Consider the following 14,241-nt stretch of genomic DNA (forward strand, 5'->3'; position numbering starts at 1 on the left):
CCTGCGATCAAGAATGCCTCCGTCCTCGTCATCGGCGGCTCGTCTGGTATCGGCTACGGAGTGGCCAACAAGGCTCTTGCCGAAGGAGCCAGAGTCCACATCGTGTCTTCAAATCCCTCCCGCCTTGAGCAGAGCGTCGCTGCCTTGAAGCAGAAGTATATTAGAGCAGACGGCTCGAGCCAACTATGCAATCTAGTGAACCCTAACGTAAAACAAAACCTCGAGAAGGTTCTCGAGTCCAATCGAGCCGCTTGACCACATTGTCTACACCGCCGGGGACGCACTCGCCATCGTACCGCTGGTACAGATAAATCTCGATTCGATTCACAAGGCGAGCCACATTCGGTTTACTGTTCCTCTTCTACTGGCTAAGCTTGCCCCGCGGTATTTGAAGCTAAGCTACCGCCATACAATCTCACATACACCAACCGCTTGTTCAGCTTGAACAAGCCCCGGACTGTTGACCAGGTGACTTGACATATTTGTGCGATTTATTATTACATAGTTGCAGTGTTTGCAGCTATAGGCCCTCTATTTTGGAAGCTCTAGGATAGGCTTGCTTCTATTCTTTGGCAGCGGCACTATGCACGGATCTTTAAATGGCTTTCTGGTGCAGAAAGCTATGACTTGTTAGAGTTAGGGTTATAAAATCCTTAGTTTTTATACTATTAAGTTAAATTATCTTAGTAAATATATTAGAGCTTTTTATACCTCTTAAAGTTAAATAAAAAAGTTATAATCTAGGTTTTCTTCTTATTAATATTAATATTATAGTAATTAATTAGGCATTATAATATACTATTTAAATAGTAAGCTAGATATATTATTTATAGTTAAGACCTATGGCTAAAAGCTTATAATCACTATGTAGAACTTAGAAGAGCTGAGAGACGTCGCCCTTGCTGAGGTTGGTAGGGATAGGCTGCTGGGTGACGCAGACAGGAGCGAAAGCCGCATGGACCTTCTCAGCGATCGGCTTCTTAACCTTGGTGGTTGGGGGAATGGTGGCGAGGGCTTCTCCTCCTAAGGCTTCAGCAAGTGCATCAAGAACAGTTTATTTGGTGTTGGGAGTATCAAGAGAAGCTATATTGATGGTTGATCGGGGATGGGTGCCGCACCGGTTGGGAGGAAGAGGATCCAGCGGACCCAAGAAGGCTGGCACGGATTCACGTTTGTGCGCTGCCGCTAATCTTTGGCAACAGTTCAATAAACTTCAATCCGCCTTGGTGGAGCGAACCTCAGAGGACAGCGAAGGCCAGAAGTATGTTGAGCTTTACAAGACCTTTGAGGCCCCTGTTGAGATGAATGAGGTTATGGCAGAGGGTGCTGGGGACTTTGAGACGAAGAAGGCGATGGAGATCATTGTTGGGCGAATCCTCAATGAGGCACTGAAGCATTGATGTGACTATTTGAAAGCTGCAGATGGTGGTCAATTGGCTGTTATCTCCACTTTGGGCTTCGATATCCAGATCCAGGCAGACAATCGGTCCTGACTTGAATACCGTACGAGCTTTGATACCTAATACAATGTACTTTTTTACAAGCAGTCTTATTAGTGTCAATAGTAGCCCAATATAGCCAATGAAAATAGTGGCCGCTAGTTGTGCTAATTGATGCGCTCACATACTCGTAATAAACGCCGTGTTATGACGTCAATGTTTACAGCAAGATCTAGGAAGAGTAAGTCATCACGCGACACAACCCTATGACCATTAAGTCACTTAAAATTGAACAAACTCCATTTTCAGGTCTGGCGGTGCTTGGCATGCTAATTAAAGTGGCACTGCAGCTTATTTGCCTACCAAGAAAATGTGGTCGTACGTTCAGCGCCGTCAGATCGCCAGCCAGGTCAGATTAGACCACCAAAACGACATCGAATCAGCCGAAAACTCCAGGCTGTCTCTCCAAAAACGACCATTTTCGCCACCAAGCAACACAAGAACCTCTGAAGAGAGAAGTCAACAAGAATCTAACGAGAATCGATTTCGAGTCCAAATCGCAGGCGAGGATGATCCCCTGAACCCATTGAACTGGACGCGATTAGCCAGAGCGAAGAACGTCTTTATTATCTGCTTCCTCGTCTTCACGCAATGCTGGGCCGGTTCCGCAATATCGATGGGGAACTCAATGGCTAGTGAAGAATTCCACGTAAGCCAAGTTGCCGAGAACCTCTCCACAGCCATGTTTCTCTTCGGTGTCGGTACTGGAGCGCTATTCGCTGGACCGATATCTGAAACGGTTGGGAGGAATCCTACATATTTGGTGGCTACGGCGTTTTATCTTTGTTTTGTTCTCGGCTCGGCTATGACGCCTACGTTTGGTGGGCAAGTCGTTTGTCGATTCTTCGTGGGCTTATCGGCTAGCGCTACGTTGACGATAAATGGTGCGAGTGTGAATGATCAGTTCAGACCTGTCAAGAGAGCATTGGTATTTCCGATTGTTGCTTGGGCAAATGTCGCAGGTGAGTCAATCTCTGCTGAGGTCGAAGCGGGCTTATTAACATCGTCATAGCTCCCGTCATTGCACCCATAGCAGGCGGCTGGATTGTCTCCAACCCAAAGCTTGGATGGCGATGGACAGAATGGATTACTCTGATCATATCTGGGGCTGCGTTTATCATTGCCCTATTGTTCCTCCCCGAGACATATTTTCCTCTGATCCTGTCATGGAAAGCAAAAGAGCTTCGTCGCATCACGGGCGATCAACGGTATACTTCGCAACATGAACAGCAGCAATCATTTTGGAAGCAAATGAGAAAAACACTTCCACTGCCTGCAACCTTCTTCCGCAGTGAGCCAGTCATTATTGTACTTGGACTCTATCTCATTTTGCTTTACATACTACTCTTCAGCTTTCTATCAGGCTTTGACTATATCTTCAAAGAAACCTACAGATTGGAGCCTGGATACCAAGGCTCATGCTTCGCGGCCATTGCTGCAGGAGCAACTGCTTTTGTTCTTTGTGGCCCCGGACTCTATGAATGGGCAAGACAACATACTGAACGAGTTAGAGGCGCTTCTATACAGCCAGAGTTTAGGCTCTGGCCCGCCATTGTCACAGCTCCATTCCTTCCCGTCTCACTGTTCTGGCTCGGATGGACCAATTATTCCAGCATTTCCATCTGGAGCGGGCTTGGAGCCTGTTTTCTGTTCGGCATTGTATTGACATCTATCTATGTTAGCAGCTACGAGTACATTACTGATAGCTACGGAGAACACTCTGCTATCGCACTTGGGAGTATCACTATGTCGCGGTACCTTATTGCCGGTGGAATGGTCATGGCGGCGCGGCCCATGTATGAAGGTATTGGAGTTCACTGGACCATGACTCTTCTTGGGTGTGTCGCGATGCTGCTTACGCCAGCGCCCATTTTGTTCTGGAAACACGGTCCTCAGCTGAGGCGCAGAAGTCCATATGCAACCACTGACGTATAAGGCCGCAGTGATTTCTCAATGTTTCACATATTTTATTCTTGTACTTTGAACACCATGGCACAGAGCATGTAGAATAACAGAAGAAGAAATATACATTGCAAATGAATCTTTATTTGACATTATATACGTGTCTTTAATATCAGGTATTCTTCTTTGGCTTAATGCTAATCAGTGCCTTTGCTCCCAGCCTCATTCGACCTCAAACTCAACTGGAGCAATAGGACTCAATTTAATTGGTGGACCGCTCGCATGTTCACAGCCTTCCTTTGGAGTAGACTGACCAGGAGGCGACATTACATCTTCTTTCTTTCCATAGCGCCACCATTCAACCTCCTCGTCCTCACGTACTTTAAGTTGGTACTTATGGCCGGGCGTAAAGCCTCGATTGCCTTGGAGTGCAGCGGATCGAAGAAACCTATGGGTGATGGTGATAGGCCTGTGCGGCTCCAGAGTAATGAAGTAGTCGTCATCACGGCCGCCGAGTGCAAAACTAAACTGTGGTCGTTTTGGGCCCTTGGTAGTCTCGAGCTGGACCGGCAAACCTGTCGTGAGGTCTGTACAGATGAAGTTTTTACGCCGTTGGGCAAGTCCGAGATTAAATATAGTATGCCATGTGAATATAGTGATGGGTTCAAAAGCGTGTGAGGTTGCTGTAGTAGAGATGGTGGCACTGGGAGGTGATTCAGAGCCTCGGGTAAATTTGGGTGGGTTAATAGATACACTTATGGATATTGCTGGGGGGTTGGAGGTATTATGAGACATTTTGCGGAAGGTAGGGGAAGGTTGATGAAAAACAGTAACGCAGCATGGAAGAAAAGATGGTTCTGAGTGCCTGGTCTTATAGGTTGTTGGATGGCACTGATATAGTGACTCAGACCTCGTAGGTACCTAGTATGTCCTGAGGCTATTATGACATCACTTGTAAGTCCTAATGAAGGCATGCATGATTTCAGCCATTTATATCTATGCCCTTAATTAGTTGATGGCATGACAGAGACAGTTGAGCGATATGTATTATATACTGAACCCAAAGAAGTTAAGAAACTACCTATATAAATTATAAAATTTAAAACTAATAATCATAAGAAATGCTTTTTTGTATACCTAATCCTCACTCCTGCAAGAAATCCAGCTCGTTATCTAGGCTTCTTAGGCAACCTCATCGCATGTTGGGTCTTCTCCATTAGACCTAATTAGCTTCCTATATTTATTAGCATAGTTAATACTCTAATACGGCTTATTTGTAAACCACATAATTGTTATAATTAAATTAGTATTTGTATATGAATGCTATTTAGAATTTTTATAGAATTATTAATAAATAATAATAAAGCCTCTTATAATGTATTACCTATGGCTAGGGAATAGGCTCTATATATTTCTAAATGCAATATCATCAATCCAAAAGGAAACTGCACCCTGGCACGTAGATATAATAGCAAGACCGGGCCCTAGGTTAAGCATCGCCTAGTTATACTAGACCGATATAGTAACCTAGATCTAGTTAACTAAGGCATCAGCTATATTACCTATAACTATACTATTAGTAATGCGGCTATTATTGTCTGATAATATACTAATAAACATACTAAAATAGGTGCCTATAGCTATATAAATGTAAATAGTAATTTAGTAAGGAGTATTAGCTATAAGGCTAGAGCTATTAATAGATTAGTAGATGCCCTAGAAGATGCTATTAGAGTTAATGCTATACTAAAAGTAGCCTAACTATAAGCCCTTATAGACCTAGTCTGTTATAATGCTGATCTGGCCTAGGTTACTAGTGGGTCAGAAAAGCTTCCAAGGTTCGATGCTACTGTCCTTAAAGCCCGAGTTGACGAGCAAGTTGGGCTCCTGGGGCTTGGCGGTGGTGGTCGTAGACTGGATGGCCGAGGAGGTGATGGATGCAGATGTGAAGAGAGTTGTGCTCTTGGCAGAGGCGGTAGTAGATAAGATGCTGGTCTCGGTAGAAGCTATAGACTCGCTAACCGAGTCAGTAGTTAATTCGCTACTACTCTCAGTTAAAGCAATCGATAGAGTAGCAGTGGGCTCGCTAGCCGAGGCCGTGGACAAAGTAGCGGTCATACTGACGGTCAGAGAAGACGACGACAGGTGCGGCTTACATAGTGAAGCTAGTGCTCCACGGCTAAAAGCCAGAAGCAGAAGAGCAAAAATATTAGACCTCATGGCAAAAAGCGAGTGTATATAAAAGCTAGAATTCTATAAGGGAGAGAAAAGTGAGATAATAAAGAGATTTTATAAATAGCAAGGAATAAGTAAAAAGAAATAAAGCTTAAAAGGTAAAAAAGGAGATAGTAGAGCATTAGGCGATAGCAGTAAGCTAAATTGATGGTTTATTAATAGTGTCTTATAAGAGCTTATAGTAGCGCTAATTGCAATCTTACAGGTCTTAGCCTGCCGCACTTGTGGCTAACTTGCGATTAGCAATTTATTCGAAAGAGGCAGTACACTCGGTAATGGGGTTATAGTTACTCTATATCCGTATATTGACTAGAGAGGATTAATAGCTCGCTTTATCTTCATTTGGTTTTTCTTAAGCTGAAAAACGCAGTGTTAGATTTAGCAACTAACCTATTAAGCTAAAAGATAGTATCTCAGCCTTATAACCAGGTATACTTATAGCCTTTTAAAAGTTATTTTAAATCTTTATAAATACCATATTAATAATTAATAATATTAATATATTATCTAATAAAGTATTATCTTTATTCCCTATAATTTCCATAACTATAACTATTAGTAATAATATCTTATAATCTTATTTAATATTTTAGAAATGTATATTAATAATAAAATATTAGTATGAATTTAAATAAATCTAAATGGCAGTCTATATAGGGAAGTTATATCCTATCTCGTTCTTAATTAACAATCAGTACCCCGTCCAAATCTACTTAGTATGAGCCTCCAGATTAAGGAGATCCTGTTTATCACCAGTATATTGAACCCTTTTCATCCACTCCTCAACAGTCTTGACACGATCTGGAACAATTCTATCCAAAAACTGAAAGTCTCTCTGAATCAATCCCGAATTGTCGCTGGGACTCGCCTTGTAAAGGTTCCACCAGTTCTTGAAGTTCTCCCCATACGTCATGAGTAGTCCACTATCGTCCTTGACAGTCTGGAAGCCAATCTTGGTATCCGAACCATTGGGAAGAGCTTTCCAGGCAACAGAGTTCCAAATGTCAATGGGGACATTGACGAAACGACTTTTTTTTCCGCTGACCTTCTCGGAAGCTTTGGCAATTTGCTCACCAGTTGCGAGAACGGTGACAATGCCAAAGTCCAGGTGGTTCGACTCATCAGGATGCTGCAGCGCCCAATCAGCATATTTGCCGAAATCGTCGAGGTGGATGAATGGGATTGAGCCGTTGTCAAGAGGGAGTTGGAAGGTGAGTGAACCGTCCTGTTCAATGGCAGGTGACATGACTGCAGAGAGGAGTTCCATATATGGACCTGATCTGATAATACTCCACTGCATTTTTACCTCTTTCTGTGCATGGATCCAGTCTAAAAAGATGTATTAGTAACCCTCTTATGGTAGCATGGATGTTGGGCGATAGCTCCTTACCTTGAATTCTAGCCTTGCCTTGATAATGTCCAACGTAGAGATCAGGATCATAGTTAGATTTGGGCCCAACAGAGTCAAGACCACTGAAGATGAAGTGCTTGACTCCAGCCCTAGCAGATAATTCAAACAATCGAATTCCCCAATACGTCTCAGCTTGCTCTCCGAGCGCGAATCCATCAGTGTTCACCAGAACGTAGTCTACATCTGAGGCAGCGGCCAAAAACGCCTTGGTGTCATAGCCAGTTGCGGCGTCACTGACAGCGATCTTAACGTTGGGCAGAGCGGCTAGTTCAATAGCCTTGGGGGATGTTGCGCTGCGTGTGAAGGCCGTGATGTTGTATTGTCCAGTGCTGGAAAGGTGACGGAGAATGGCGCCGCCTTGAGCTCCAGTGGCACCTACAATGAGAATCGACTTCATTTTCATAAGAGGATTTGAAGATTGTGAGTGGAGAGATGTTTGCGATAAAAATGCTTCTTGTTGTAGCTTGAGTGCGATGATAAATAGATAGTAGTTTCTCTGGACAGGAAGGAGGAATGATGTGTTCATATACAAACTTAATCCATATTCCTTTTCTCGTACAACTACTATCTGTGATGAAGCTTTATAAGCGTCTGCTCACCAATCTTCTGTTTAGTGATCAGCTTACAGCAGCGGTGTAACCTAGGAGCTTAATTGGCTATGAGAACCCCGCACTGTAACACCGAAATCACCGCATTTTAGACCGCAGTGGCCATATACTCTAATCACAAACCTGCAACTCTTCTTAGTCATGTGCCTTATCATGGTCAAGTTCCGCTAAAGTACCGCAACATCCGCCGACGCGTCTGCTTACTCTCCAGAGTCCGCACTTCACCTCGAGACAATCAGTCCCGGCATTAGCCACCATGTCGACATCATTACACCCTACAAACAGGGCTCGTGCCTCATGTTTCCATTGTCGCGACAGTAAGCGACGCTGTGACAAATCATTGCCTGCATGCCATCTCTGTCGTCGCAAGAAGCTAGAATGCCGCTATCCCCAACGCCGTGGTCAGAAGTCCGCATCGCCGATTGATGATACGGCCAATCTCGAAGATGTTGCAGGGAGAAGGAAGTCGAGCGATATTTATCATGGGACGATTCAACACGAAAGGGCACAGGACTTGGTCAACGCCAGAGCCATTCGTTTTCTGGCACCAGACCTCTTTCGCGATCTGCATCTACAGGTTCCGCGTCTTGATTGGGTCATGTCAGATGAAATTGAAGCCCAACTAGGAGGCCGGCAGCAGATGCAAGAGATGACCAAAACATTCCTGCAATTAACGAGATCATGGATGCCTATAGTCAATGGGAAACGTCACCTAGCTGCCGTGTTAAATCCGCTGGTCCCACTCCGCCGCCCGACTGCTCTCTTGGCCTTATGCATGAAGCTATGCTGCCTTTCAGTCGATGAAATTGAAGAGAAGCGTGTGCTATACGAGCTGGTGAAGAGATTTTATGCAGAGGTTGAGGGCCAAGAGGACTCCTGCATCCAAGTCATGCAGTCGGCAGTCTTCATTGCCGTGTTTGAGATGGGTGATGCAATAAACCCAGCTGCGTACTTGACTGTTGGGGCTTTGGCAAGGTATGGTATGGTCATGGGCATGGATAAGATTAACCAGGATGTGTTGGGCAAGGGCTGTGATGCAGCCACAGGAGCATCGTGGACAGATATAGAGGAGATGAGGAGGGTATGGTGGGGTACCTTGATCCTGGACCGGTATGTCAGTTCCGATAAAGTCTTATCCAAGCTTTGAACTAATCTGGATCCCGGTACACAAAGCTTACTCAACGTCTCTCAGCCATCTCGAGGCTTAAGCACGGCTGACCCCTCATTCGAGGACTTTCTCCCTGTTGACGATGAGTTCTTTTACAACCAAGTATGTTTAACTTTCCTAGCCCATATTTTTCAAGCCCCGACTGACTGGCCATCTCACTATCAGTCGGCTTCTCCCGAACATGCTACTCGCATATCTGCGGGATTTACTTTCAAGATGGGATCCTTCCCAAGACTTTGTCAAGCCACCCACCTAATCAGCAAATCTCTCGCATTCTGTCGCGGTGCCTTTGATGACAGCGACGAAGCTTCACCCAATAAACCGCCTGAGGATGTGGTTCAGCTTTGCCGTACCCTTGAGTCATTAGTCCGTGTCAATGAACTCGAAGTGTCGAGTCGTCAGCTGGCGTTCTGCAGCCAAAGCTCTGTTTCATACATGTGAGTCACCCCAAACCTTTGAGAAGACTGGAATACTGACTTTGATGAGTGGGATCCTGCTACTGCAACAACACTACTGGCGACGCGCTGGTCACGAGGCGGAACAAGGCTCGACGCCTGATATCTTCCCCGAGACGCAGTCAGCCCTCGAAACTCTGGATCGCATCTCCACGACATTACGCGAAGGTGGTTATGATTTATGGCAGCATCTTGAAGACGGCCGCTGTTCTCTTTTTCTGGTTGAGCTGGTATATCAAAGTATGCTGGCTCTTCTACAAATGGGCAATGTATGGCTTGCAGAGGAGGTTCAGAGCAAGAAGGAATCACTAAGCTGGCTACTCTCACATATGGGTAAACGGTGGCCACTTGTCGGTAAGACCAGTTTTCAGAGACTTGATTCCTTGACTAATGCTGTCCCAGCTGTGTATAAACATATCTTGCAGGCTAGGGAGAGCATACTAGCTGTTGAAGATGCCTTGACGTAGCACCGTGAACCCCACGAACAACTTCGATAAAGGAAATGTCTGGTCAGATTATATATGCAATAAAAGTCTCTTCAACGCTGGCTTCTACTATTCTAAGATGCACGCCTTCGTATCCTACAACTTCGACGTAACCCCCTTAGAGACAGACTTATAAGTCTGCTCAAACCGCTCTCTCGTATCCTTGGCACAATCATGCTCGTAAATCATCTTCTGCACCTCCGGACTGACCCACCTATCTGGCACAGGTGTAGTTCCCGTCTTCGCAGCAGCAGCGAACTGACGATCTCGTTCCTCCCTAGCATTTCCAGCTCCGAGGTGCAAAGCCTTTGCAGATTGAACCGCCAAATCTACCAGAGTCGAAGTACGAGGTTTTCTCAAAAGCTCGTATGCCTTCAATGTCGTTTCGATGGCCTCCCGGTCTGATCCGTCGCCTGGCATGAGGCTGAATGCTTCAGCTAGTGTTGCTGCATCTTCGATTGCCATTGCCGCACCTTGTGAGAGATGAGGTAGTGTAGGATGGCATGCGTCGCCGAGAAGGGCTACAGCACCGCACGTCCATGTGTCAAGAGGTTTATGACAGCGAAGCCGCCACTCAACGACGTCGTCTCCGGGAACCAAGTCAAGGAGCTGTTGAACAATTGGGTTGAAGTCTTCAAAGACCTGCTTCATGGCCTTTTTGCTGCCCTTGTTGGTCCATGTCGCATTTGTAGCGCCTGCAAAGTTGACATCAGGCTGAACTGAAGCGATGTTGAAGATGCTGTGATTATGAATGGGGTAGGCGATGATATGTCGATGCTCGCCTATCCATCTTCGGACGGTGTTGCTGTTCAGCATGTACATCAGGTAAGGATGTGGTTCCAGCAGTTCCCGGGGGAGGAGAATTCTGTAGGCTGCTGTTCCGGTCTCAAGAATGTCGGCTGCCAAGTTGAGATGAGCGAGTATTGACTCCCTCACCTTGGACTTGATACCATCAGCGCCGATGAGAACATCCGTCTCAATAATCTGCGGCTTCCCATTCTCATCCTTAACAATAAACTTGACCTTCCCCGGTCCAAAGTCCTCGACATACTGCAACGTCTTGCTAAAATGAAACTTCACTGCCGGCTCAGCCTTAGCAGCATCATAAATCCCCTCAGCCAGCGAAGCACGATGACCCGCAAAATGGGGATACTCATACTTATCCCCTATATCAGTCATAGAAACCCGTGCAAGCAGCTTATTTGAAGCGCCATCGTGGATGACTACTTCTTCAACTTGTGTTGCTTCGTCTTTGATGGAGGATTTGGCCCAGACGCCGAGTTGTTCGAGGAGGCGGACCATGTTGGGGGCCATTTGGATGCCGGCGCCGACGAAGCCGAGGGCGGGTGCGTCTTCGTATACATGGATGTTAGTGAAGCCTTTCTTGGCGAACGCCAAGGCAGCGGCCAACCCTCCCATTCCTGGACGAAGAGTTAGTTATCGTTGGATATCTTTTGTGTCATTGAGCGGGATCATACCTGCTCCAATAATGGAGACTCTGAGATCGTTCTTGTTGGTCATGATGATATGCCGCAAGGTTATAGTATGGGGAATGAAGTTTATCGTTTGTTGAGGATCTTTAGTCGAAACGTAATTTGATTAACCCTTCACTTCCTTTTTATCTTCATCGTTATCGAGAACTCAATCCTCGGTCTGCCTCGATTTTCGCTTTTTCCAAAAATCACTCTTCAAAACCTCGGTAGTCATATCCCCGTCCCACATCGGAACCCCGCCGAGCCACCAAAGTCGGCATTTGTCCTGTAATCAATCCAGTATTGCAAATTACGGCTGAAACTCAGCCCAACGCCGAATCAAGAATGGCTTATTTCTGCATTCAACGACATACATCATATCACATGCAGGGGTCCAGGGTAGTCTCCCCGCATTCTGTCAAACAGTCAAACTCTATCCCCACACAGAAAATCGAAACCCCACAAGCGCTAAGAAACCCCACAAAGTTAAGGTATCGGCAGTTTAAGTAAAGTCAAGTCCCGAGTATTCCGCTGATATGGTATAATAGTAAAACAGGACCAGGCTCCATGCATGAACTTGATAATCGTCACTACAGGGGCAATACTACTCTGTTTCATCTCACCTTTCTTGTACCAAAAAAAAACCTCGGTTAAGTGATGACCATGGCTCAGCCGAATACTCTAACTCCCGCTAAAGTCGAACTCGAGGATGATCCTCATCGTGCTGCGCTGGAGGATAATCCCACTACTCAGCCGAGAACGGGAGCCCGAGTATGGATTGCAATCTTTGTAAGAAAACCCCTGTGATCATATAATCTCGGAACCGGAACTGACACCGATTAACAGTCAATGGCATTATCCTTCGGACCAGCCGTTGGACTTCCGTTTGTCTGCGTTGCCAGTATCGTTGTGCAGATCACGAATGAGCTGGGAGATGCAAGCCAACTGCCGTGGGTTGTTGGAGCATGGTCTCTCTCAACAGCCTGCTCTTTCTCCCTCGGTGGTCCGTTTAGCGATATCTTTGGCCGCCGAAGCATCATCCTTGCAGGCCAAATCATTGTCTTGATCGGTAATATTGTGGGAGGCACTGCTCAGAACACTCAAAGCATAATTGCAGCCGAGACTCTCGTGGGTCTTGGTGCTGGTTTTGTGTTTGTGGCGTATGCAGGTGTGCCTGAGATGCTTCCTAACAAATGGCGGTCTTTGGGCTTGGGCATCCTTGAGGGAGGAATTGCCCTTCCTTGGTAAGTCTGAACGCATCTCGGTCTCCTTGTTGTACTGACCTAGGAGTACAGGGCTGTTGTGAGCGTTCTTCTTGCCAACGCCATGTACAAGTATGCGACGTGGAGGTGGCTCTTCTACCTAGCCATCATTGTGCAGGCCATCTCCTTGGCTGGTACCGCCTTGTTCTACTGGCCAACAACGCACCCCCAGGGAGATTTCGAGAAGTCACGCTTCACTCAGTTCCGAGAAATAGATTGGATTGGTCTTGGTCTCTTCACTTCCGGGCTCGCTGTATTCCTGATCGGCTTGACCTGGGGAGGCACTGCCTCACATCCATGGAAGAGTGCCAGTACAATCGTACCTATTGTCCTCGGGCTATTTACCATTGTCGCTGCGTTTATCTACGACTTCTATTTTGCCAAAGCTCCTATGTTTCCCCTCAAGCTCTTTTCTACAATCCGTGGCTTTCTTCTTGTTATCGTTGTCTTATTCATATCGGGAATGAACTACAATTCCCTTTCTGCTCTTCTGCCCCAAGGCTCTCTTTACATGTTCACCACCGACGGCATTGAGATCGGTGTTCTGGCCCTCCCCAACACTCTGATGCAGGGCGTCTGTGGTTTTCTGGTTCCTCTTTTCTCTCACAAGATCGGTCATATCAAATGGCAGTTTGTAGCCGGTACAGCATTCCAGGCCATCTTTATCGGAGCCAGCGCTGCGACTGTCAACCCGAACCACAAACTCGCCTGGGCATTTGTACCAGCGTTTGGTGTTCCCATGTTCGTTCTTTGCACCATCTTGGGATATTCCATCGCTAGTCTACATGTACCTCATTCCCATCTGGGTCTCGCCATGGGCCTTCTTGGTACTTTTCGTTCAGCCGGCGGTGCCGTTGGAAATGCCATCTTCAACACCATCTTCCAGGATAAGTTCAAGACTTATTCTGGCGAAGAGATCGCTCGTGCTGCACTCCAAAGTGGACTCAATGCCACTGATCTAGGACTCATTATCCCTGGGACTATCCAGCATAACCTCGGTGTCCCTGGCGCCCTCGACGCCGTCCCCGGCATGACTCCTGAGATCCAGGATGTTCTTCGCCATGCAGTCAGACAGGCATATGGCCGTGCGTTTCAGTTTGTGTTTTACATCACCATCGCCTTTTCAACCGTTGCCGTTATTTGTGCCCTGTTCGTCGAGGACCCCACAGCTTTCATGACGAATCATGTTCAATCGGCCATGGTTGGTCGAGGTCATACCGGCGTTGTCGATGGAACTGCCCCAGTCACAAGTACAGACGATAAACCTACTGAGAGCCATGATGAGAAGAGTGATGGCAATACTGCAGGTGGAGTAAATATGGCTTGATATATGAGTTGAAGAGGTCGTATCAGTGCTGGTGTTGTCAGCTCTGCGCTATGCGATTTTGGAACTTTCGTTTCTGTTGTTTGTCGTAGATTGGTTGTTGGTGTTTAATTATTTGAGTAGCAGAACCGGTGCAATATGGACAAATAACTAGCAATTTAATATGGGTTCTGGCATCATGCCGCGCCATACCTATCTAAGAAGGTGACAAATCTCACCTCTGTTGGTAGTGCTCTTCTAAATGCAAAAGGACCTTCTCTATTGCGTTGGCCGCAGCAACAATCGCGCCGGCCCCAGGGGGAATTGATTCTGTTGGTCACTGGAGGAGATAAGCCATATTGCGCAATTGGGTGATCTGGCTTACCCACTCCAACCACTATTTTTACCCTCTCGTATCTGCATACGAGCACAGAACATCTA

The 14,241-nt window shown here is 46.3% G+C and overlaps 6 protein-coding genes across 6 annotated transcripts; 3 read left to right on the plus strand and 3 right to left on the minus strand.

Annotated features, from left to right (window-relative positions):
• Nucleotides 1-1,797: 1,797 nt before the first annotated feature.
• BKA55DRAFT_469722 (major facilitator superfamily domain-containing protein) lies at nt 1,798-3,311 on the plus strand (the record flags this gene model as incomplete). The annotated part of the gene is made up of 2 exons (XM_046186134.1): nt 1,798-2,461; nt 2,512-3,311. Coding segments are annotated over 2 exons (1,464 nt in total), but the record flags the coding sequence as incomplete, so codon positions are not given.
• A 254-nt stretch (nt 3,312-3,565) lies between these two features.
• Nucleotides 3,566-4,229, minus strand: BKA55DRAFT_563518 (uncharacterized protein). Its single transcript, XM_046192400.1, has one exon. It carries the CDS (start codon nt 4,194-4,196, stop codon nt 3,624-3,626), a length of 573 nt encoding a protein of 190 aa, XP_046050746.1. The 5' UTR covers nt 4,197-4,229; the 3' UTR covers nt 3,566-3,623.
• Nucleotides 4,230-6,345: 2,116 nt separating this feature from the next.
• BKA55DRAFT_508004 (uncharacterized protein) lies at nt 6,346-7,444 on the minus strand (the record flags this gene model as incomplete). The annotated part of the gene is made up of 2 exons (XM_046187383.1): nt 6,346-6,965; nt 7,027-7,444. The coding sequence occupies 2 exons, from the start codon at nt 7,442-7,444 to the stop codon at nt 6,346-6,348; spliced, it is 1,038 nt and encodes a 345-aa protein (XP_046050747.1).
• Nucleotides 7,445-7,634: 190 nt separating this feature from the next.
• Nucleotides 7,635-9,791, plus strand: BKA55DRAFT_310708 (uncharacterized protein). Its single transcript, XM_046185632.1, has 4 exons — nt 7,635-8,765; nt 8,829-9,260; nt 9,310-9,628; nt 9,681-9,791. The coding sequence occupies exons 1-4, from the start codon at nt 7,912-7,914 to the stop codon at nt 9,720-9,722; spliced, it is 1,647 nt and encodes a 548-aa protein (XP_046050748.1). The 5' UTR covers nt 7,635-7,911; the 3' UTR covers nt 9,723-9,791.
• A 68-nt stretch (nt 9,792-9,859) lies between these two features.
• Nucleotides 9,860-11,284, minus strand: BKA55DRAFT_537593 (uncharacterized protein; the record flags this gene model as incomplete). Its single annotated transcript, XM_046189935.1, has 2 exons — nt 9,860-11,184; nt 11,242-11,284. 2 exons carry the CDS (start codon nt 11,282-11,284, stop codon nt 9,860-9,862), a joined length of 1,368 nt encoding a protein of 455 aa, XP_046050749.1.
• A 614-nt stretch (nt 11,285-11,898) lies between these two features.
• BKA55DRAFT_537594 (fungal trichothecene efflux pump) lies at nt 11,899-13,824 on the plus strand (the record flags this gene model as incomplete). The annotated part of the gene is made up of 3 exons (XM_046189936.1): nt 11,899-12,024; nt 12,082-12,479; nt 12,531-13,824. 3 exons carry the CDS (start codon nt 11,899-11,901, stop codon nt 13,822-13,824), a joined length of 1,818 nt encoding a protein of 605 aa, XP_046050750.1.
• Nucleotides 13,825-14,241: the final 417 nt, after the last annotated feature.

The sequence above is a fragment of the Fusarium redolens genome (assembly GCF_020744475.1).
Source record: "Fusarium redolens strain MPI-CAGE-AT-0023 chromosome Unknown BKA55scaffold_6, whole genome shotgun sequence".
Lineage (NCBI taxonomy): Eukaryota > Fungi > Ascomycota > Sordariomycetes > Hypocreales > Nectriaceae > Fusarium > Fusarium redolens.

Bases quoted from the DNA above. Each gene is read 5' to 3' on its own strand.
- BKA55DRAFT_563518 (XM_046192400.1), bottom strand. From the start codon at position 4,196: ATGTCTCATAATACCTCCAACCCCCCAGCAATATCCATAAGTGTATCT.
- BKA55DRAFT_310708 (XM_046185632.1), top strand. From the start codon at position 7,912: ATGTCGACATCATTACACCCTACAAACAGGGCTCGTGCCTCATGTTTC. The intron at 8,766-8,828 runs GTATGTCAGTTC...CGGTACACAAAG, and splicing joins GGTACCTTGATCCTGGACCG to CTTACTCAACGTCTCTCAGC. The intron at 9,629-9,680 runs GTCGGTAAGACC...ATGCTGTCCCAG, and splicing joins TGGGTAAACGGTGGCCACTT to CTGTGTATAAACATATCTTG.